The sequence below is a fragment of the Oncorhynchus mykiss genome, chromosome 6 (assembly GCF_013265735.2).
Source record: "Oncorhynchus mykiss isolate Arlee chromosome 6, USDA_OmykA_1.1, whole genome shotgun sequence".
Lineage (NCBI taxonomy): Eukaryota > Metazoa > Chordata > Actinopteri > Salmoniformes > Salmonidae > Oncorhynchus > Oncorhynchus mykiss.
Genome location: NC_048570.1, coordinates 28469799 through 28494983, shown reverse-complemented (window position 1 = coordinate 28494983; position 25185 = coordinate 28469799). Strand labels below are relative to the sequence as shown.

The following is a 25185-nucleotide window of genomic DNA, read 5'->3' as shown; positions in this document are numbered from 1 at the left end:
TAACATATACATTTCTACTTACTGTATCAAGTAAAACAGATGCTATCAAAGTGGATTTGAAAGGTATCCATGCTTTGGTTGGCAAAATATCTATCAGGTTTGACAAAAAGTAGTCCCAATTTTTTTTCATGAAGACAAGTACTGTACTACATCTCAAACTCTGCAGTAGTTCTGGTTAGACCAACACACATATCTGGGATAAATTGATAAAAACACATTTGCACACATATTCATATGGGCACTTCAAAAGGATTCATTGATGTCACAGAACGTAGGGAGTCTGCGGCTGAGGGGGTGGTTATCCTTTCCTCAAAGGGTGCCGAGATGCTCCTGATGGGCCCTGCTCTTGAGAAGCCAGCGAGTGCTATAAACAGAATTTCTAATGGCAGGCGGGAGGGAGGGTGGGTAGGTGGTGCGCTAGTAGGCGAGGGGATGGCGGTAGGATTTGACGCCAGCTCATGCTTTCCACAGAGACCAAAGAGGGAGGAATAGAGACCAGGACTGGCACCATTTCACACACTTCAATACAAGTGCTGTTATGAACCGAACATGAACAACCCTGAGTCCGAAAGATGAAATACGGAGAAATATCCATCCTCCCCGAGACACAGGAAGATATTTGGGCTGAGAATCCAGAGCAAAGACCTAAGTAGCACCTTCACCACTGCATGAAGTAATCAGTAGAAAACCAAAATCTAAAAAAGTGTAAAACATGGTTTATACTCTATTCATTCAATTAATATGGGTGGGTACTAGAGAAAGGTTTTCAAACCATCTTTAAGACATATCAGAACTTCATCTGGGTTAGAGCTGTATATTCAAGGGTTAGTAGAACCCCGTTCTTCAGATCTGTAGTTTACTTCAGTTTAGCCAAATAATAATGCTTTTTGAGCATTTAATTTCCCCCATTGCAAACAATAAGACCATTTATGACAAATAAATAATTTTAGTTGTGAGATGTTAGCTGGTCTTGACGTCCCTGAGGGCGCGTGCAATCTTTTTTTAATCAAAAAGCTGCTACTAAATTGATGTAGACTTGTTTGCCTTTGAAGAAAAAAAACTTTTCTAAAACATAAACCTAGTAAAAAAAATGTTAGCTCTGTTTACACAGTCCTTGTAAAAAAATATTTGCCAGCTAACATTGAGATTACTTTCAGCAGTCGCACAGTATCGAGGCTTGTCAGAATGAGCGTCCTGGACACTGTCCCCTCTGTAGCAGAGCAGCCACAGAACCTCCCCTGATGCTCGTCTCCTCAACCGCCCCTCCACCATTGGGACTGCAAGGTTAGTGGAAAAGGCAGTGTCTTACCTGATGAAAAGACTGCTCCACACAAACACTGTTTGCTTATACAAGGAGAGGTCCGTTTATTCAATAGGACAATGCCACTGTTTACTTGTCTTTGTCTACCCATTTTTAAACACCAAAACCATCAGCAAGGCTGGAAAAATGAAGACGTCAGTGAAGCATGCAATTGTAGTAACTGACATGTTCAGACATAGTAACACCCCTCTTTTAAAGCCCATGATTGACTAGCATACATGCATTTGATTTTGTTGTAGTCAACTGACTTTAGCCGAAATGACAGACACCTCTCACACAAGAGGTAAATCACTGTTACTGACAACATTGTACAAAGGGTGTCCCTTTAAAAAAAGAAAACAATCTTGACTAAAATATAATAGAGCCGATGAACATCGTAGTCTGGAACACCTCCTCCAGCACTCGTCACTGAGAGATCTTAATTACATCTACACTAGGCCTAAAAACAACACCGTCTGACATTCTACCTCACAGGGGACAGCCTCCTTGGCCCTCCACCCATGACAAAAGTCTAGTGAAACGGAATTCCAAAAGCAAAGTTCCTCCTGAACCCTCAGCGGATTACAGTGGAATGTCAGCTCAGAACAGCCACTAAATCAGTTATGCTTCTCCATCTAGGGATTTGTGTTGTGCTGAGCCAAAGTGTCTTACCATTGCTCACGTTAGGGTTGTCATATCCACATTCTCAAGTTGTGCCTCTAAACAATTGACATACAATACTAGATTAAACCAGAAACACTAAAAGAAACCAGGCGTATTCTGAGAAATCATGGTGGTCTCTTGAGAAGCCTCTGTCCCTGCTCTCTTCGTCTGGACATTACACTGCTTCTTCTACAACATGGCATATCAATTGACTGAAAATGCCCATGTATTATCATAGTATCTATATTACTGGGGGAGGCCAGAAGGGGGAGTTGTCGACAACATTGTCCCAGAGACAGAGAGAATGCACCTTGGGGAGAAAAAGCAAGACTTCCCAAACAATTCCACATAAAGGTTAGAGATATGAAGCATTCACTAATTACTACTAAAGTTATGATACATCCATTACGCTTGTTATCAATTGGTTGATGCAAAGCGAGGAAGACCGTGTTGTCAATGTACCCTTACTGCTCCAATATCTGTGTTTACATTCCTTATTCTGAACTCTGTTTTAACTGAGCTCCAGAACAGAATATTTGCAACACCAAACTACTGTATGAAACTGATTTGAAGTTGAAGACATGCTCCGGTACTTTGGCAACTAGTAAATATTTTTTTAAACCTCCCGCTTTAGGCCGGGATGTGCCAATGTGTAGTTCATACATGCATAATCTATGTGCAGAATTACAGTTTTACCTCAATTAGCCACAAAATCCCTAATTTGAAAGCAACATTTACTCCCCCAACGTGGGCCTGCCCCCTAGCAATTCGAGTTTCAGCCAATGAGCTTCAGCCCTCGCCATTTGAGTGACAGCTAATAAGATGCACACACAGTAGAGAGAGAGAGAAATATGATGTGGTGCACATATCTGCACATTGGTGACGTAGTACGCACATTTCGGGGATCACTTTTGGCTCGCGGGCGCTACTTTTAGAACTAATGGATAAAAAGTATACAAAAGTACTATAGAATATCTTTCTGCCCTTAATTCATTTCTGCCCAAATCTGGAGCAATGCTGTCAAACTCAAGACTAATTATCTACTCTACGAGCCTGTATAGAGACCTCAGTCACACTCTCCAGCTAACTAACCAATTAGGAAACCTTGAAGGTATGTACAGAGCAAATGTTACTGTGGAACTCATTAGGTTAACAAACTTGTTAACCCAATGTTTGAGCGGAGACCAGTGACAAGTATTCTCTATTAAATGCAGCTGTATCCAACTTGGCATAACGGTTCAATATCTGTCATTGTCGGCTTAAAAGATGATAAATTATCAGACCATTCGAATTCAGAGCATTTTCTGTTAGATCCCAGGCAATGAGTTTTATTCAGCTCAATGGGGCAATACCAGTAAATGTGCAGTTTAGGACTACTTGTTCAGTAAATATCCTGAGTATTCCAGCCAGCCATTGTCTCACTGTAGTTTCTCTACCATGGTTGTGCTGATTGACAGAGTGGGCTCAATACATCCCATTGACCTGATTCTGTCCTCCCCATGTCATTAAGGGGATATAGCTCTAAATTGGAAAGGCTTAGAAGGAATGTGGATCCCTCCCTAAAGCGTATAACATTGAGAAAGAAAACTGACAGCTATCCTAACTAACTTTTTGTTTAAGAGTTTGTTTTTCTAAACCAAATCAAAACCATGCGGAGGTGGAGCTCTAGGTCCCAGCATGTTTTGTGTGAGGGGTCATGGAGGAACAACGCGAGTTCAAGACAGGGTTAAGTAAAATGTACTTACTTATTATTTTGCTAACGTAACATAATAAATAGGCTATTTGATCACAAGTTCTCCTAAAATACCAAGTGCTGCAAGGAATACAACATGGAAGCTTATTAGTAAATAGGGCCTGGCACATTTGCAAAAAATAGCCATATTTTTTTCTGATATCACTGACCTTGGATAGGATTTACATTTTGGTCAACTCACACAGAAAAAAAAGAGGAAGTGATGAAAAACATCAATAAGGAAACAGTGAGAAGGAAAATATTGTATATTTGTCCACACAATTAATATTTTTGTGATGTGAGAGAGCAGCATGGATTGCTTGCACAAACATGGACCATACAACATTTTGTAAAGAAAATTATCTTAATTTGAAAAACTTTTTTAATCTCATTGCCAAAGTCAGGCAAGGAGTGTACAAAAAAAAATGGTATGGTTCAAACCATAGATCGAAGGAACCGAAATTAAAGCAAGAATTGGAATAGATCTAGATAATGTCCATGAGAATGAAATTTAAACATGGAAAAAACACAGGCATGCTAATTAAATGCAACAATTATGCTAATTGCCTATCCCTACAAATGGCTTGAGGAACAAAAGAGGATCTCCACAGTGGTATGCAACTTGTCTGTAGAGAGTAGCCATTTAGTTAATGAGCCCCAATGGAGACCTCCAATGAAGCCATCAAGCGCCTGCTCAGAATAACAATGGTCAACAAACGCCTCCCTAATTGAATGGAAGGTACAGGGAGGCAGGGAGAGTTGGTATGGAACAGTGAAAAGGAGGCAGGGAGAGTTGGTTTGGAACAGTGAAAAGGAGGCAGGGAGAGTTGGTTTGGAACAGTGAAAAGGAGGCAGGGAGAGTTGGTTTGGAACAGTGAAAAGGAGGCAGGGAGAGTTGGTTTGGAACAGTGAAAAGGAGGCAGGGAGAGTTGGTTTGGAACAGTGAAAAGGAGGCAGGGAAAAGCAGAGGAAGAAAGGGGATAATTGCTTTTCACTGAAATGCTTGACTGGTCCCATCCAAATCACTTGCTTTTTAGGGTGAGAAGGACTGGGGGATGGAAATGCTCTTAACAACAACATTATTTCATTAGGTGGTATTTTAATGACGTTTGCACTATTATGTAGTTGATAATGATGCACATTATTTAATTGTGAATTACATACACAATGGATAACATTATCTACATGAAATGCATACAGATATCTAAGGTGATAAATTATATTATTTTTATTATTAAAAATATATATTTTATGCAGAAAACTAGAATTTACCTGAACAGGCAGGTCTCAGTATTTTTACAGTGGGCATTATTTTAAAGAAGAAAATGACTTTCTAAGTCATGGGCATATGATTTGGGGTAAATAACTGGGCTAAAACAAATTTTGACAGGACAGTCAACTCCTGAAAATAAGCACATTCAGAATGACAGGTTATTGGACACTACTGTGGCCTACTACATCATGTTTTGCTCAGGTCTCTTTGACTGCAACATCTGATGATGCCCTGTGCATAAAGTGTCTGTTTGTAAGAGTACATGTTGGCTATCACCCACAAGTTATCAGTATTGCAAAGTTTTCCTTCATACTTATTGTTGAATTTGGGCTCTATGGAACATTAGATGGGCTTTGGAATTCATGGTTCTCAATGTAGTATGTACTTAGTACCTAATAAGTTGTTAACCACCCGAATGCCACAGCTTCCGTTGAATAATCACATTTACAAAACACTTAACTGCTCATATTTATCATAATCACTTCTGCTTCGAAATAAATAGACCAACACATAGATAATCATGGACTTCATCTGAATTAGAGATCGAGCCTAAAAATGTGAAGTTAGTACCCTACAGAAGGCTGACAGGAGGAAAAAAATCCCAGAAGAACAAAGAACTAGTTAGCCTACTCCTTGAGAGGCCACTCGAAGGGAATATGGCGGTCTGGTTGTGCATAACCAATTTTTACACATGCCTTCAGTGGAAAGCAACGCGGATAACTGTCAACACTAAATAATAGCCTACATTGTAGATTAATGTTGTTATGGTCACTCACCGTTCTTGCGCTAGGGGAGAGGGCCCCATTGGATAGGTAGGGGTTGGTAAGATCTGGGATCATAAGAAACGGGTACCCAGGATAATGGGGACTCTTGAAAAAGCCACCATCTTGCTGTCTTCTGAGGGCTGCAAGGACAGAGCATGAATGTCAGTAAATAGAAGGGACATCACATACATATGAAATTCATTAAACAAATGTAAAGAAAATGTAACAATGTAGCATTGCAAGTGACAGATTTTACCTTCACTAAAGTAATCCCTGGTTTTCTCGTAACTGTCCAAGTCCGGTCTTGGTTGAGGGCGCCGCTCTGCTTGCTGACAAGGACAGAGGCGCACACAGAACAAAAAGGGGAAAACATGTAATAGTGGTCTACTTCAGCAATAGGCTATACCAAAAATAAATTAAAAAAAATTGGCATGTAGTATAAAGCATATAGGCTATAGACACGCGTTTGCAATAGATCAGACTTCAGATCAGCATACAACGGCCTTACCTCGGAGTCTGACGAGCTACTGTTGTTTTCCGATTCGTTCACTAACGAAGACTTCAGATCATCCAAATCCCTCTCCGCTGATACATTTTCGGATATTTTTTCCTCTTGCTCGCCTTCATCTTTGAATGATATCATTTCATCATTCGCCCCCAAATCATCACCACCACCTCCGTTAAGTTGTGGCATTTTGCTGATGAAAAAGTTTCTCCCTGATAAAGTTGACAAGAATGCACGATCGCTCCAACAAACCGAAATAAATCGACTATCTGCAAAGGTTTACGCACTAGAATAAACCCAAAACTGACAGTGTGAAAACAAAGTGCAACGTTTTCACATCTCCATTTTGATATACTGAATAATCTCCAACTTTTCCATGATGATGAACTCCCCAATATAATCCACCAAATGCAACTGTTTTAATTTCGGCGTCAATAGCCGGATAAAGCAACTTCCCAGAAGTGTCTTCTTCACTCTACCCAGTGGGCTAGTTGCAACCCACTCTCCCTCCGTATGGGTGCTGAAGAATGCAACTTCGATATTCTTCCCGAGACGCTCACAGGCAAACAAACTGGGCACGAACCAATTTAAATTCAAGGATGACGTCCCATTTCACTTCCTAATATCATATGTGAGTTTCAATTCGACAGGCAAAAGATGAGTCTTATTATAAGCATGGAAATCGAACCACAGCTATTGCTTTCTTCACAGGACACTCGTTCAGTCAAGAGTTTCGATCAAAACTATATTTACTTCGAGGAAGTTTACCTTTAATAACCGACCTTCGTATGTTCTTATATTAACTGTCAAGTGATATCCGGTGCCAAATCTATATTTTCGGGTAGGTAAAAAAAAAAGAACCCGCTTTCCCTCCACATTAGCTAACGGGGAATGCGCTTAGAAACTACTTGGTTGTTCAAGTGTAAGAAACAGCGCAACTTGTTCAGAATGCAAAGGAGGAGTTAGCGCTGAAAAACGACACTTCATTCACCATGTAGACGGGTATGCTTAAAGGAACAGTTTGACCATATTATACATTACAACGTTACCATTCATATGGTAATAGTATCCTGTTGTTTCAACATCAGCAAGATATCAATGGTTATTATGTGACTAACAATGCTTCCAAGATCCATGACAATGTCAACTAATAGGTCTATACTTTAATTTAAATCTTTAAAATTCTACGTAGCCTGCCTGCAGTAGCTACTTTTTGTTGTATCTTATTTTTAGATATATTGTTCTACGAAATAGAGAAAGTAATATTCATAAACATTTGTTCCAGTGGGCACTTACAGACAGAACTTCACTTTCTGACAGAGAGAGAAGTCGGGTTTTCTATCAAGCAGACCAAATATTATGATATGATAATACTATACAGTAATCTTTAGAAACACCTAATCCTCCAACAACACTGTATTTATTTCCTTAGTGCTGCTGTATCCATCAGCAGCACTATCTCTCATGCTCATGTCATCCCATGCATCCCTAACTTCTGTCCAAGCTGTGAACCCAGCAGCAGCACTATCTCTCATGCTCATGTCATCCCATGCATCCCTGTCTCCTGTCCAAGCTGTGAACCCAGCAGCAGCACTATCTCTCATGCTCATGTCATCCCATGCATCCCTGTCTCATGTCCAAGCTGTGAACCCAGCAGCAGCAGCATGCAGGAACCATGTTGGGCTAAAGCCATGTGATAATGACAGGCTCAGAGAAAAAAGTCTTAATTACACGCCGCCATGCTAATTGTGTGTTGGTGTGTTCCTGGAACAATACACTTGGAAAGGCAAGGCTCAGCAGCATGGGATAAGCATGGTCTGTTAGCAGAGCTTAGGTTTAGTTTGGTAATGAAATCCTCTTGTTATGAGGTTGGATCTCCAGCCCTCCCACCTAGACAGGACTGTCCTGGCCATTGCACTAACCCCAGCTGCATGATGCCCTCTGCAGTGAGTTGGGGCTTTTGGAGGTACCTTCGAGGGGAATCTACATGTGTGATGTTGACTAATAAACAGGGACGACGACAACACGTATACCCATTCCAGCTAATATAAGGAGAAATAAATGATTAAAGACATTTTTCTACGATACTTATATATTTCCAAAGAGGTGTGCTATATTCTCAAAGATAAATAGATTGCTTATTTTAAATGCACCTCCCCCTCTGACCATCACCTATTACGAATCATGTCTATCGCTGTGACTATCAGATGAGTTCAGAAATGTGGCAAAAGAAGAAAAATTGTCAAATGATACCTGTCACTGTGCATTAATATTCTAGTACCTGTCTGTCGCATGCGATCTTTTCCTAACCCTGGAAATTGTGCATTTTTCTATGCTCAGCATTATATACTGGTGTAGCCTAGTGCATTTAAGTGCACAGCTGTGAAGCTGAAGCTGACCCATGAAAACTTTATATATTGATTTCAACTCTATATAGTCATTTTTCCCTGCATGGAATCTATGTACAGCATCTATTGATCTGTACTGAAAATAAAAAGGGCGAAGTATCATTGAGGAAGGGCATAAATGATTATAACTGTCAGAAAGGGATCTGTCTGATCATCTAGTTGAAGTCAGAAGCAAGTTGCCCTCATCTGAGGCACATACTTCACTCTCTTGCACTGGCTTTATGCACACTCACTGGACTCTAACCACACACATACTACACTGACACTCCAACACACACACACTACATTCGCTTACACACACAAAACACAAAACACACACATGCATATTGACGCCACACTCACATAAACACACTTTCACACGGTATATTATCTATCCTGATTGCCTAGTCACTTTTACCCCCACCTATATTGTATGTACTGTACAAATGACATCAATCACATCAATTACCTCGTACCCCTGCAGATTGACTAGGTACCGGTACTCCTTGTATATTGGCTCCCGAGTGGTGCAGCGGTCTAAGGCACTGCATCACAGTGCTAGAGGTGTCACTACAGACCCTGGTTCGATTCCAGGCTGTATCACAATCGGCAGTGATTGGCAGTCCCATAGGGCAGCTCACAATTGGCCCAGCATCATCCGGGTTAGGGTTTGGCCTGGGTAGGCCGTCATTGCAAATAAGAATTTGTTCTTACCTTACTTGCCTAGTTAAATAAATATAGCCTCGTTAATTTATTGTGATACTGTTTCCTTTTTTTATTTACCTACTTTTTCTTACTTTTTAACTGCTTTGTTGGTTAAGGGCTGGTAAGCATTTCACCGTTAAGTTTTCACCTGTTGTGTTTGGCGCATGTGAGAAATACAATTAGATTTGATTTACTGAATGATTCATAGTAAACAGATCTACAATATTATTCTGGACGAGTGGCACAACAGAAAATACACTACATGACGAAAAGTAGTGGACACCTGCTTGTCGAACATCTCATTCCAAAATCATGGGCATTAATATGGAGTTGATCCCCCTTTGCTGCTATAACAGCCTCCACTCTTCTGCGAAGGCTTTCCACTAGATGTTGGAACATTGCTGCAGGGACTTGCTTCCATTCAGCCACAAGAGCATTAGTCGGGCACTGATGTTGGGCGACTAGGCCTGGCTCGCAGTTGGCGTTTCAATTAATCCCAAAGGTGTTCAATGGGGTTGAGGTCAGAGCTCTGTGTAGGCCAGTCAAGTTCTTCCACACCGATCTCGACAAACCATTTCTGTATGGACTTCGCTTTGTGCATGGGGGCATTGTCATGCTGAAACAGGAAAGGGTATTCCCTAAACTATTGCCTCAAAGTTGGAGGTATAGAATCCTCTAGAACAGGCCTGGGCAACTCCAGTCCCCGGGGGCCTGATTGGTGTCACACTTTTCACCCATCCCTAGCAAGCACACCTGATTGAAACTAATTGCATTTTTAACTGAGGATCATGAATAGTTGATTATTTGAGTCAGGTGTGTTAGATGGGGCTGGGACAAAAGTATAACACCAATCAGGCCCCCGAGGACTGGAGTTGCCCAGGCCTGCTCTAGAATGTCCTTGTACGCTGTATTATTAAAATTTCCTTTCACTGGAACTAAGGGGCCTAGCCCGAACCATGCAATACGGCCCTAGACCATTATTCTTCCTCCACCAAACTTTACAGTTGGCATTATACATTGGGGCAGGTAGCGTTTTCCTGGAATCCGCCAAACCCAGATTCATCCGTAGAACTGCAAGATGGTGAAGCGTGATTCATCACTCCAGAGAACGCATTTCTCCTGCTCCAGAGTCCAATGGCAGCAAGCTTTACACCACTCCAGCCAACGGTTGGCATTGCACATGGTGATCTTAGGCTTGTGTGCTGCTGCTCGGCCATGGAAACCCATTTCATGAAGCTCCCGACGAACAGTTATTGTGCTGACATTGCTTCCAGAGGCAGTTTGGAACTCAGTAGTGAGTGTTACAACTGAGGACAGACGATTTTAACACGCAGCACTCGGCGGTCTCGTTCTGTGATCTTGTGTGGCCTAGCACTTCATAGCTGAGCCGTTGTTGCTCCTAGATGTTTCCACTTCACAATAACAACACTTATAGTTGACCGGGGCAGCTCTACTGACTCGTTGGAAGGGTGGCATCCTATGACGGTGCCACGTTGATAGTCACTGAGCTCTTCAGTAAGGCCATTCTACTGCCAATGTTTGTCTATAGCGATTACATGGCTGTGTGGAGATTTTATACACCCATCATCAATGGGTGTGACTGAAATAGCCGAATCCACTAATTTAAACGGGTGTCCACATACTTCTTGCTATACTGTATAGTGTACATTTGGAGGGAAGAAAGGTTTCACCATCATCTTCTCTTCCATGCCCACAATTTCTTTCTCTCTGGCTTTTCATTCATTTTCTTCTCTTCTTCTTTTTTTACTCTTGCCCTCTTTCCTTTTGCTTTTACTCTTCTTTCCTCATGTCCTCCCTCAGCCCTCCCTCTTCGTCTTTCTCACTGAAACTCCTATGGACTTCTGATCCCCTTCTCTTCTGATGCAATCTGACAGGCTTTTATCTGTTTGGGAAAAATATCATTGATGTTGTCGACCGCGTGTCAGCATGCAGAGGCTTGATTGACGATCCAGCAGTCTCCAAGGGCCTCATTAGAGCCCCACTCCCCCTGTGTGTGTGTGTGTGTGTGTGTGTGTGTGTGTGTGTGTGTGTGTGTGTGTGTGTGTGTGTGTGTGTGTGTGTGTGGTTTGCAGGTATGGTGATCATGAACAATAGACCCAGCTTAGAGTTCCACACATGCAGATGAATTTTTGCTCCAAGGGCTACATCCCAGTGTCTTCTTGCCCTACCGCATACCCAGCACACAACACAAAACCCTTTCCCCATGATGCACAGGAAACTCTTGCTCTATTGTATGTCAAAATGGATAACCTAACCACAACCCCAATACTTACTCCTACCGATTGTTGGCGCTTACACAATTTTTCAGGCATAGATTATTTTAGACAAGTCAATTATCATGAGGAAAGGTACAAATTATTTTCTATGTTTTATCCAATTGTTTTCAAGGATTTCAATTTCTAATTGAAGGGCACCTTGCATCACATTACATAATAGTCCTTTGACTCCTTCCAGAGTGTGTGGTGTGTGTGGTGTGTAGTGTGTGGTGGTTGAGCAAGCGTGAATGAATGTGTGTATGTGATTTTGATCCTGTGTCCCAGTAGACATAACCACACACTTATGAAGGATTTACCCAATCAAATGTTTAATTAATTAATTACAACGACATAGATTTTAGGTCTTAGATCGCCCTGAACCAAAAATCTCCAACACACTGACAATTATCATGGATGCATCAATGTCACTGAGCTATGAAGTACTACTGCTGAAAAACATGCTGTTATACACGTAACCAAAAGCAACACACTGCGACATAGCACTTATACCTGAACGATGAAGTGAAAACTCAAGGGAGTATACAGCAAGGTAATGATTAATACAGTAGTGCTTCATTAATACGTACTATATATTCTTGAATAAAATTGAAGGCTCTTTAACCCATTACAGCACTTCTACAGTTGATAATAGAATTCCTCTCTCTTCTAAATATCCACTCTTATCATGTTTTTCATCTCTCATTTTCTCCATGTCTTCCTTGTTCGTGAGGGATTCGTTTTAACTGGGAGCTCATGAGGGGTCAGGAGAGATGCGAACAGCCACAATCTTAGCCTGAGGGCAGATCGACTGGTGGCCAGAAAATGTATTCAGATGGTGCTATCCCTGCATATGCCTTACTTTGAAGTTGTTCTCTAAACTCTGGCTTGTCTTACGTGACTTTATGCCCATTTTTCCTTTCTGAAGAGAGAGAGAGAGAGAGCAAAAAGAGAGAAGTAGAATGAGTGTGTGTGTGTGTGTGTGTGTGTGTGTGTGCGAGAGAGGAAAAGAGAGAAGGGGTGGGATAATCTGTGCCTATCCATCCTTGCTTAAGCAAATTCAAGGTCATTCTATTAGGTTTTGCCGATCTTCACTCAATCAGTTTTCCATCAAAGTAATGTTTAATTCAGAGCTAATTCCGGCCTCCTGTTCACGAATTTGCCTCACTGTTTTCTAGGTGCTCTTTTCTCTGCTCTGATCTGCAGTGCTATGTTGAGCACATTATGGCATGCAGAGCCCACCTAGTCACTGTGACATGTATGTATGGCTGGATAGAGACATGTCAGACCCCACACTGGCTGTCCCCTCTGTCTCAGTCCTTACAGGCTCAAGTCTCACTCCACTATCCACAACTTCAAAGCTTTCCTAAATGTACATGTTGATCCACACATGAACATGACACATGTTTTATTAACCCTTAGGACCATTCAGTGTGTCACAAATTGAACAATGAAGCCAGTTAGCAACTGTGAATATAAAGCAGGTTGAACTTATTCAACTGGTTTCACAGGTGGAAAAATTCATAAGTTGTTCTTTCTGTCATACTGATCTTTGATTTGATTTACTTCAGAACGTACAAGTTCTCTCTTCAAGTGGGATTTTTCCATAACACCTTTATTGTTATTCAAAGATCTTGTTTATTAGAATTGTTGCTGGAAGTTACTCAAGCATTTTCCCTTAGTTATTCAGAGGCAACCACATATTTTTTCCACTTCATTGGGAATGTTTTCTGATGTTTTGTTGATTGACAGGGCTACCCGCAACTCATACAGCCATGTCCCCATGTTTATTTATTTGTCTAACTCCCCCTCCTATCTCCTCCACAGACAGCACTCTGACTTTGAGTGGGAGTGCCTCATGCAATCATATGTTTTATTAAATAACTTCATATCCGTTTTCTCTAAAGAAAGGCCCCTTTTTCAAGCTGGTAGGGCGTACGTGGTAGTTAAGACTGTATGATGACACTATATTAGATGACAGTTTTTACTGCCAAGAGGGTGTAACTGAAACACTAAACTGTGCAGAGAAGAGAAAATAAAATACTGTTTCAGCGTTTTATTCATTCAGTTTCTCTTGTGTTGCCCTTAAAGTATTCCTTTTCAAAAGCTATATTTTTCAAGATACAGTAAGGTGTTTATTTCTACATTGATTCAAACTATGTTTTGTTCACACTCAAGATTCACATTATCTCTGTCTAAAAACAGTGAATCTTAACACTGAATATAATCCCAATTTAGCCGGTTTTAAAGCTCACATGAGCACGTTTTAATTGTTCATACTGATAATCCTGTCATACGTTATACAGTTCGGCTTTATAAGACTCCCCAAAAACACAGTCAAAAGGAAAAAGAGGAAACATGTATCAGTGCATCTTCCATTGTGTGTTTACGGTTTACATGGCTCCCTAAAATTGTGCCCGGTCCTTTGATTGAAATACCTTTTTGTGTTCTCTGTAATGCAGAGGTTTCTTTTAAGGTGCATTATTGCCAAGAACTTCAAAGCCTGCCAAATGCACTCTCCTCTCCTCTTAAAAACATCCTTATATTTTCCAAATGGACAGGAAGAGGCACTCGCTGGTATTGAGGTAATGTTAATGCAGTGCGGCGCTTGTTTTCCACATAACCCTGTTTGTCCCCGGTGACTGAGCCAGTACTGTACTCTGCACTATGAAGATCATTCATGTACAACTCTAGATTAACCCTATTTTCACTCTAATGAAAACTGAAAAGGGAAGAGTGCCATTCATGACAACAATTTTACTAAATTGCTTGAAGCAAATCAATATTTTAAAAACTGAAAAAAGCTCTGGTACACAATGTTAAGTTTTACAATGCAGTACAAAATGTAAAGTTACAGTAATATTAACTATACCCTCTGGCTAGTTTATTCCCAATTAGTGCAGTTGGAATCCCAACGCAAGATTACTGTAATTTACCTAAATCACTGTTAAAAATGTAATATACTCTACTGTCCCCTGTATTGAACTGTGCAAAATAAATTTAGTCTCTCTCCAGATATGGGGCTCTCCCATTCTGCCATCACACATTTTATTGATCCAGTTAGCAAGGCAAGCACTTCTGAACTGTCTGGTGTTTTGTCAGCTGAGGATGCACAGCAGAGCTCCTTGGAGGATTGGAGGTCCTTTCCTGTGATGTAAACCCTATACAAGTGAAAGAATGTTGACTCCATTTAATATGTCCACCAGATTTGAGGAGTTTTATGTGTATGAGATGGTTTTCATTATGCATGAACCATACGTTGAGCAGAGGCATGCATAGCTGTAGACAGCTGGAAGTAACTCGAGACTCTCAGTCACTTATCAGTACTGGCATCCCTGCCATTTCCCATAGCCATCCTCAACCAAGAAGAATCCACCCATTGTTTTCATCTCTGTGGGCCCTGTGTTAACCCAGCAATGCCTTGCTGATTGTTGCAGAGATATTTAAGAAAATGGCTTTGTCCACATAAACCCGCATCTTGTGACATTCAAGCTGTGTGCGTGTGCGTGTGTGTGTGTCAGTGTGTGTGTGTGTGTGTGTGTGTGCGTGTATTGAGGGGGGTTAGTTGATAGGGTTTGAGGGAGCAGCTGCACCTGTCCTGTATGTCAACACAGGGGACTGGAGCAGACACTGAAGTAGAGAGATGGTTTTCACACCACTGCCCTCACTAAAGTTGCTTACTTTGCAAAGACAACAATAACCATGGTGCTCTGCTGTAGAATGGCCAAGGCCATACTACAACACCATTAACTGGGCGCCTGGTCTGTGTGGGCCACGGATTATCTCTTGACTGAGCCCTGCTATGTACAGGCTTACTGGCCTTCCTCATGTCCCCTGATTCTTTTGGGTTTAGAGTTTCCAGGATGCTTTTTGACTGTCTGTTTTACACATAGAGACAGGATCCCCCGTGGGGGTTGTTTAGAGGTTACAGGGGTAGTGAAGAGGTCAGGGAGAAACTGTCAGACTATTTCCTTTCTCTGTCCTTGGGAAACTGCACCACAAGTCGTTTGCATATTTTTAGTGTCCGAGCTGTTTTTCTCAGAATGAATCCACAGGAGAAGTTGCAGTTATTCCCAGTTTATAGGATCTTTCATTTCTCTCATGGATTACTTTTTATAGTTTTTTTTTCTTTCCCTTTTTCACATAAGATCCTGTCCAATATAATGGACAGTCTGGAAGCCATCATTTTTATGTGTTAGTGTGTAAAACTCTGGACCATAAAATTACTACACAACCTTCTACAGGCATTTGCCTCGTGCTCCTGGGTACCAACCGTGTGTCTACAGCTGTGATTTGGGTGTGGAAGGAATGAATGTTGTGGAAAAATAGGCCTGTGTTATTTCTAGGCTTTTCTCTCCACCTTCGGTGAGACTATACTAATGGGCACAGGAAAAATCTCTGTGTGCTGATCTACGATAATACAGTATCTTTATTTATTAGCTCAGAGAGAAAACACTCTAGGTGAAAAATAGATACAGGGGTTATTTTCTGGTGATGTGGAATTATACTGAAGGCTCTCTTCAAATGTCGAGGTCATCATGTTTGAATGGACAACTTGTTTTTATTTTTCAGCGTTTAAAGGCTGGCATAGATATTATGTTTTGGTAAAGAGCAAACCAGGATATTCAGTGAAAGGCTGACCCCCTTTCCCTCTGTGACGGATCCGTCCTTCCCAAGGCCTTGCCAAGTATTGAGAGGGTGCATTCAGATGTGAAGGTACTCATAAACCTGCTGAGCGGTCATGCTCATTCACATTCAACCTGTCTGAACCGTCTGACCAATCGCATGGAAGGTAGTCCTACCTGCTGCTCCACATTCCTTCTTTGTGTTTAGGAATCACACATGCATCACAATACCTCCCACTACTTCATCACGTTCTGTCTTTATCTGATGATGGACACACTGACCAATCACCCCACAGTAATAGTTGATAGTGTTAAAAAGAGTAGTTGATTGTGTTAAAAAGAGCTACTGTAAAAAAATAAAAAAAACATATATATATATTTATTTATATTTAAATGTATATATTTATTTACTAACAGCATAAAATACTCCAAAACGCCCCAAAACAGAAGACATATTTGCGCACATTAAAATTGTCTTAGCCAGACTGTTGTTCTTTTCTCTACTCATTTTGCCACACAATTATCACTTAGTGAAAGGGATCGTATGTGCCAATAAAAACAAGTAATTTCTGCTTAGCACTGGCCTACTTACTTTTAAATGCTTGGCTGTGCAGCTGCACCGTGCTCTGAAAAACAAACAGCGCCGTGCAGCTGGGCTCTTCAAGACACAGCAAAAGGGGAATTTTAATCCCATGTTTTTTTTGTTCTTTGGCACCGGTCAGATTTATTTGGTCATAAAGAGAGTAAAAGCACCCCACCATCTGAAGGGGCTGGGGAAGTGGGAAACCAAGTCATGCCAGACCCAGTTGTAGACAAAGAAACACAACGGGCCAGGAAATGTATTCTGAGGGGTCAAAGTGCACCCAGAATATTCAAACCATACATAGACTAATCAGCTCAGATAGTGGCACATTACTAGCATACCTGGAGATTTTAGGCAGATAGCCCAGACCACTCATGATGATGAATACTACTCTGGGTTTGTTATCAGTGTAGAACAGATAACATGCAGAAATACAGGTTTTATAATAGTGACATCAATGACAGTGTTGTTTGTCTCATTAAACATTTGACAAAGGACTGAAACCAATAGTTACATGTCTCCAAGATCCATTTCCTGCAGCCTGATATGAAAATAACCCCCCCCCCCCCAAAAAAGCAGGGTGAGGGCAAGAAGGGGTGAGGGTTGAGACTCGAGGAAAATACAAGATATGTAACTCAAACTACAAGTACTATGCTCCGAATCGCTGTTGGATGAAAAACAAGCCAAGTATAACACATACACTGAATCATATTTCAGTTGCATATAACTTTAAGCCTTCACACAGATACAACTACAAAGCACTCAGAAACATTTTCTGTATGCAAAAAGTTTGAATGCTTGTTCAAAGTAGAATTTCAATCTATTGAGTAGCAATTAGTTCATAGCAGTCAGAGCTTTAAGGACTTTGAGAGCTGCAGTATTATTACACAAATACTGTTAACAAACTATTTTGCATCTTTATAATTTACTGTAATGTACCATAACAACCTGTGTGTTGATGACACAACAGATAACATGTCAAGATAAACATGCAGTAACCTGACAATATCCTGGCCAAAGAGCATCTGGAATATCACAGAAAGCTCAAGTCCTAGTACCATAAAAAAATATGGATGTGTCTCTGAGAATGTCCAGAGACCGCACATAGACTCATCCAAATCCCTCAAGACAAGGTTTGAAGACAGACTGGAGGTCTTAAATCTCTCTTTGGTTAAAGTGCACTAAGCTCAAGGGCAAGAGCATGTGTACACTGAGCAATATAGAAATAATTCACATATTCCCCTGTAAAGCAAGCAGGGCATTTGAATCCCACATCAAGCTAATTTTAGATTAGGACATGCACAACAATTTATGATAAACAATTTAAACATTGTACTCTACTGATTTAGATGTATTCTTAAACCTCTGCACCACAACCACTCTGGCTGTCATACACTTCTGCCACTTCTGTCTCTCTTTAGAAAATGACTCTTACCCTTGTATATTTGGCTTTCATTATTCTGATTTTACCTGAGGTACCCACAGGTACCCACTGTGGCTAAAAAAGCTCCTATGCACTTCTATCCCCCTGTACACTTCAGTTGAGTGCAAGCATAATAGCGTTGGCATATGCCTCAGCTTGAAGAAAGGTCTGGGAGGATGATGTGTTATTGTTTAGATAAATGCAAATTATTGGGAGAGATCATTACATTATCATACTGTATATAGGTATGCATGACCGCAAGCAGTTACTGTGCAGCTGCTGTGCATCAACTTTAATTTTGCAAAGCATAGCAGTTTCAAGAGAGAGCAAGTCTGAGACATTTCTTCGATTTTTGTAATGGTTGTCTGCTTCTTCTTTGTATGTACAATTCCAAGTCGTACTACGAGATTCAAAAACGAGCTTTGTATACACAATGTCACACATTGTATTTAATATTCTGTTGATAAAGCTGTTAATTTATCAACTATTCAGCATGATTTTCAGACAGGACCTTCCAGTATAGACTTTGCCAGGCCTGTCGTTCTGTAGCTGAGGTATAAGCAGCATTGTATGCTAGAGAACCCAAGACACAAGCAGTCCTTTCTTAGTTGTTTTTTCTATTTAATGATCTGCATTACCTCCAATTTGGTCAAAATGTAATTCCCATACTTTTGTGGGAAAGCATGTATACTATGTCCCCCTTTGAAGGAAATCACTATATTGAAGTACCTAATTAAGACATACATAGAACGCGAAGAGGGAAGAGTGGTCTACTCAGATGAGAAAATAACTAAAGGCAGTAAAGTCAGGAAGTTTATTAAGAAATGGTCAGACGTTCTATTCTAACCAGAAACTCTACTTTAGTTTGAACAAAACTCTTGAAATAACAGTGTTTCAGAATAAAAGAGAGAAAGACAAGAGAGCAAGAAGAGTACATTTTAATGTTTTCTTTTCTCTAGAGGGGAAGGCTCTTTATCATGCTTCACATCCAACCTCTCACCTCCCCCTTTGGGCCTTTAGAAGCATCCTGTGACCCCTGACCCCTGGACAATAGAGGCCAGGACGTTTCCCAGTGATCAGCGACGTAGCCAACAACAGGAACATGAGGGGTGCTCCTGGGAAACAAACTGTTTATTGTGCGACAGGATGGACAGGGCCCTCACTTACTTTCACACAAACCCGTACACATACACACACACATACACACACACACACACACACACACACACACACACACACACACACACACACACTCACAAATGCCTCCTGTTGATTCATAAAATGCAAGAACAGCTCCACACGTCTTGTCAGCTGATGTATGCACCGTCCAAACCTGCTGCTCTGAAATTAGCTATAGATTACTTAATGTTTGGATGTGCTATTGTTACACTAAATAGGGACACGCCCGTCACTTATCTGTGGGCTTCAGTGTCTGCTCATGTGGGGGATGGTCCCTGGTAAGGAGTGTGTGGGGGGTAGGGGTTAGGGGGACAGAGAGAGAGAGAAGAGAAAGAGGGAGAGAGAGAGAGAGAGAGAGTAATAGATGAGGACATGGCTAGGGAAGACATGTTGTCTCTACTCACAAAAGTTTGCATCCGTCAGAGTGCATCATCTAAACAAGTTTAAGGATTTTAGTTATTTTCTTTTTTGTTTGCCTTTTGCCTTTCTTTTTGTATAGGTTGACTGTGCCCTTTTTTTTAAGGTTGACTCATGAAGTAATTGGACTTTCTATCTTTTGTTGTTTTTATTCAACAAGACATAAAAAGCCCTCTGTCATGGACACAGTCAATAGAGAGGGTACTTCTTTTGTGGAGAAATAAAGCGCCTTTCTTACCAACCCCCCTGGTTCATATAGAATATATCCAGTTGAGAACTACATTTGTCCAAGCACTACATTTGAATAAGTTGACGAATACGACGGCCAATACATATATCAAAAATTCTGTCCACCCTTTTGAAAAAATATAAACAACATCAATAGGAAATACGAGTAAAGAAGTAAATCAAATCTTCCAAATTCCACACTTGTGTGGTGGTAGTATTCAGAAACAGATCTTCTTCTCAGAATGGAAGGTGAGAGCGGCAGCATGGTGTCAATAAGCACACGGAAAAGTGTACTAGTACCGCCTTCTTTCTGCCTAGCACCAAAACATGCCTGAGAAAACGAAGATGAGATGTACTCTGGTCTCATGTTACTGATTTTTTAAATTATCACGTGGCTGGGTTGGCTCAGGTAGTCAATCGTTTATCTCTCTGACTGATGTTTTTTCTGATTAGACTAGTACCAGGAGTACTTGGTACTGCCACCATCTGTCTGTTTGAGAGGAAATCCCTTCTTTGTTTCTCAAGGAAGCTTAGCGAAATGAAAACCTGAATAAGACATCAGAAGTCAAACGGCTGGAAAGCATTTACTAATGCTCAGGCTGTGATGGTTCCAGATACAGCAACAACTGTGTTAGTTAATGCAAAGGACTATACCTTACCTAAGGCTCTGGAGACTACTCATAGCAATGGCAGTGTAGTAAAACAACTTTTCCAGCAGGCACGTTGTCAGCTTTGCAGTTAAAGACAGACAGAAAGACAGACACAGGGGGTACAAGGCTCCTCCCTAAAATGCTTACCCCCCAAGGATCACTGGCTATGGTTGAGTGTGTTTAAAGTTTTCCTCCTTTCTCAACATGCTCAAAGTCTGCATGTGGTGGGTTGAATATCAACATTAACTACCTTTCAAAAGTTTGGGGTCACTTAGAAATGTCCTTGTTTTTTAAAATAAAAACACATTTATATCCATTAAAATAACATAAAATTGATCAGAAATACAGTGTAGACATTGTTAATGTTGTAAATGACTATTGTAGCTATAAATGGCAGATTTTTTAATGGAATATCTACATAGCCGTACAGAGGCCCATTACCAGCAACTGTCACTCCTGTGTTCCAACAGCACGTTGTGTTAGCCAATCCAAGTTTATACAGACGCCTCACAAGTCCTCAACTGACAGCTTCATTAAATAGTACCCACAAAACACCAGTCTCAGCGTCAACAATGAAGAGACGACTGTGATGCTGGCCTTCTAGGCAGAATTCCTCTGTCCAGTGTCTGTGTTCTTTTGCCCATCTTAATATTTTATTTTTATTGGCCAGTCTGCGATATGGCTTTTTCTTTGCAACTCTGCCTAGAAGGCAAGCATCCCGGAGTCGCCTCTCCACTGTTGACGTTGCCAGTTGAGGACTTGTGAGGAGTCTGTTCCTCAAACTAGACATTCTAATGTACTTGTCCTCTTGCTTAGTTGTTCACCGGGGCCTCCCACTCCTCTTTCTATTCTGGTTAGTGCCAGTTTGCACTGTTCTGTGAAGGGAGTAGTACACTGGGTTGTACGAGATCTTCAGTTTCTTGGCAATTTCTTGCATGGAATAGCCTTAATTTCTCAGATACTCAGATACTCAACTAGTCTAAAGAAGACAAGTTTTATTGCTTCTTTTATTAATCACCACAACAGTTTTCAGCTGTGCTAACATACTTGCTAAATGGTTTTCTAATGATCCATTAGCCTTTTAAAATGATAAACTTGGATTAGCTAACACAACGTGCCATTGGAACACAGGAGTGAAGGTTGCTGATAATGGGCCTCTGTACGTCTATGTAGATATTCCATAAAAAATCAGCCATTTCCAGCAACAATAGTCATTTACAACATTAACAATGTCTACACTGTATTTCTGATCAATTTTATGTTATTTTAATGGACATAAAATTAGTTTTTCTTCAAAAAACAAGGACATTTGTAAGTGACCCCAAACTTTTCAACGGTAGTGTATATAGAGAGGATTTGGCTCCCTCTCTCCTCATCCAATGGCTAGGAGGTCTGTGTAGGGCCGTAATGTGCATAGCTCCTTGGGGGGGGATGGGTACTCATGTCTGTCTGAGACTATGAGGGTCTGTCAAATAATCTTCGGGGAGGGTGGGGTGGCTGACTGCTCTTATTGTTGCTACAATGGCCTCCCTGATGAACATGCTGATGTAATCCTGTAGAGGACAATGGGCTCTTATTTAACAAAAAGGTGCTAAAATTGTTTCTGATGGCCTTGTTTGACTTGGCCCACCTCCTCTTTTGCACATCCCTGCTTCACTTTGTATTAGTCAGTTACGGTGTTATAGATTATACATTTCAAGCAAACGGTGTGTAGGCTAGCTGTTTTTTGCATAACATATTTGTAACATATTTGTAACATATTTGTAACACTTTGAACTACCAATGTCATGTTATAAAAGCCCATGAGTTGTTATGATTTGTTATAAGAAGTCTTACATTGTAGTGCGATTTGGGTGCAGTAGAACGCAATATAGATTCATTAAACAAAGGCGGTTGGAAGAAAGTGTTACTTTAAAAAGTTATCGGAATGCTTTTGATTGATCCAATTATGAACTTGTAAGCACAAGAATTAATGAAAAGCCTTCTTAAGAAATGTCCATATTGGAATCTCCAAAGTAAATAATATACCCCCACTCCTACAGGGGGGAGCGGTCCCGCTGAAACTATGAAAATACCAGGGGCAGATAGTCTCAGTCTCACCCCTGAGTTATGTCTATAAATGGCATGTCTGGGATCATGGGCTTTTAACTATGTTAATCAGGTAAACAAATAAATGAGGCGTTATTGGGCAAGGACCCCTGCTTCTAAATGAGACACCCCCTCAACTGTTCACCAATTAATCCAATTAAACACTGCAGAGTTCACTCTGGTAACTGTTAAAGCAAATAATGCCATTTAATGAGTACATCCCTGAGGCCATAAATGTTTACACCACTGTATCATAACAAGATTTGAACATGCCCCTCACACAACAAACCAATGCAGGCTAATGCTTAGTCCTGCACCAGCTGGTTTGAATTTCCATTGTCTAAGATAGGGAGTAACTTCTGTAGACTTTTATATTGCACCATTAAAATGGATATATGAAAATATATACAGTGCCACAAAAGTTGTTATCTATGCCTTGGAAATATTTGTTTCATTGTTTTGTAATTTTCATACTTCACAGTAATGTGTGGTATGATGTCCCATGGTCTTTATTAATATATCTGCTTAGTCAAAAAAAAACTATTGTGTGGATTGCTGGTCTGAGTCCATGTGGTTTATTGAGGTCAGAACCAGGCTCAATAAAGACCCGTCCTATTCATTAAATTTCTATGCATTTAATCCTATCCGATAGATGAAATTTGGATAGGTAACTTTTGAAAAACTGTGCCCATGGAACTCTTGCTAGTCAGTCTGGTCTACCTGTCAGAACCTTTATAGATCAGGGAGGTTTAGTCAATCTGAGAAGGATTTGGTGTGTCGGATTGGTAGGTTGTGGCAAACATCATGCACACGAGTGCTTACACTGTCATGCGGAATAGTTGTGGGCTGATTCAGACCTCCTTTAGACTGGGTCAATGGGCCATCATCTGCCACCTAAACGTTGACAAACCAAATAAAATCAGAGTCAAGGAAATTGACCATGAATCAGTGATTGCACTGCACATAATTCCCTTTTTCAATAGCCTAGTCAAAGAAGGATGGGATTGTGCCCAAAGATGCTGACTTCGCTGCAAACATGAGAATTGACTGCACACAATTGAGAGTGTATAATCAAATCAAGAACATTAATACAGGGAGTGTACAAATATCTCTCTGTAAGTAGGAATTATGGATCTTTGTTCCATATAAGAACCTCTGAGAACAGCCATGGACTTGGTTAAGGTAGAGTACCTCGAGGGGCTCTCAGAGGCTGAGCTCAACTTTAATTGGTTGAGCGTTTATTGGATAATTCAGACATAAGCAGGACCTATTTGGAATTATTGTGAAAATTATTGTGAACCTATGTGCATTGTTACAGCAGATTTAGCTTGGGGTTCTGGCGGAGACTAACTCAGTAAAGGAACATGTTAAAATATAGCTTGGGTATAAGAAATTAAATGACAAGAACCCTTCGTTCCTGATAGTGGGACAATCCTCTGATGAATCCTCTGACTCTTGGTCCAAGAGAGACATGTCATAAGAAACAGACACCGCCATGCTCTCAAATTACACCACTTTATTACATTGTCTTCAGTTGAGAGAGTTCAGCCATCCCGCCACCCTACCCATATCATACCTGTCCCTGGGCATCCACACCAAGACACATACATAACTTTAGGTCTGGGGGCACCAACGTTGTAACTAAAAACTCCCCACTACAAGGGATAGGTGGGGATTTCCCTAACCCCTTGGTAATAGGTTACCCAAGAAACAAGCAAACTGTACTTGCTCTCTGCCAAGAAAGTTATTTTTTTTATCCATATCACCCTGACAGACCGTCCTAGACTCTTAGAAAAAAGGGATCCAAAAGGGTTCTTCAGCTGTCCCCATAGGACAACCCTTTTTTGGTTCCAGGTAGAACCCTTTTGAGTTAAATGCAAATCAATTATTTAAAAATCATGCAATGTGATTTTCTGGATTTTTGTTTTAGATTCCTTTTCTCACAGTTGAAGTATACCTATGATAAAAATTACAGACCTCTACATACTTTGGAAAACCTGCAAAATCAGCAGTGTATCAAATACTTGTTCTCCCCACTGTAAATGTAAAACCCTTTGTGGGAAGGGTTCTACCTGGAACAAAAAATAGTTATTCAAAGGGTTTCCCCTATGGGGACAGTCAGAGAAACCTTTTAGGTTCTAGATACTGTAGGAACGTTTTTTTAAAGAATGTAGATCTGCTATTGGTGCAGGATGTATGATGGGTTAGGGCTCTCTAGTGGTAGTCACCCAGATGATCTAAGTTTAAAGCCCACAGTAGCCAAACAGTGCACATTTAAATTTCTAAGAGGTGGAATGACTGTGGGAAGTTTTTCGAGCTTAGGCTTGAGGTCAACAGAGAGTGTGGGGGAAACAACTCCATGCTGAATGTTCTTAGCAAGTAGGCAGAAT

At 40.8% G+C, this 25185-nt stretch overlaps 1 protein-coding gene across 3 annotated transcripts in view; it reads right to left on the bottom strand.

Annotated features, from left to right (window-relative positions):
• LOC110526333 (transcription factor 7-like 1-A) overlaps window positions 1-7171 on the bottom strand; it is a 47773-nt gene extending 40602 nt beyond the window's left edge. For 2 of the 3 annotated variants that reach the window (XM_036979779.1, XM_036979780.1), the window contains exons 1-3: window positions 6241-6426; window positions 5989-6061; window positions 5745-5872 (exon numbers count right to left, since the gene is read on the bottom strand). In XM_036979779.1, the coding sequence (XP_036835674.1) occupies window positions 5745-5872; window positions 5989-6061; window positions 6241-6426 (387 nt within the window). Of the gene's footprint in view, window positions 1-5744; window positions 5873-5988; window positions 6062-6240 lie in introns of all 3 variants that reach the window. The other variant, XM_036979781.1, reaches the window with a different exon arrangement.
• Between the last annotated feature and the right edge of the window lie 18014 nt (window positions 7172-25185).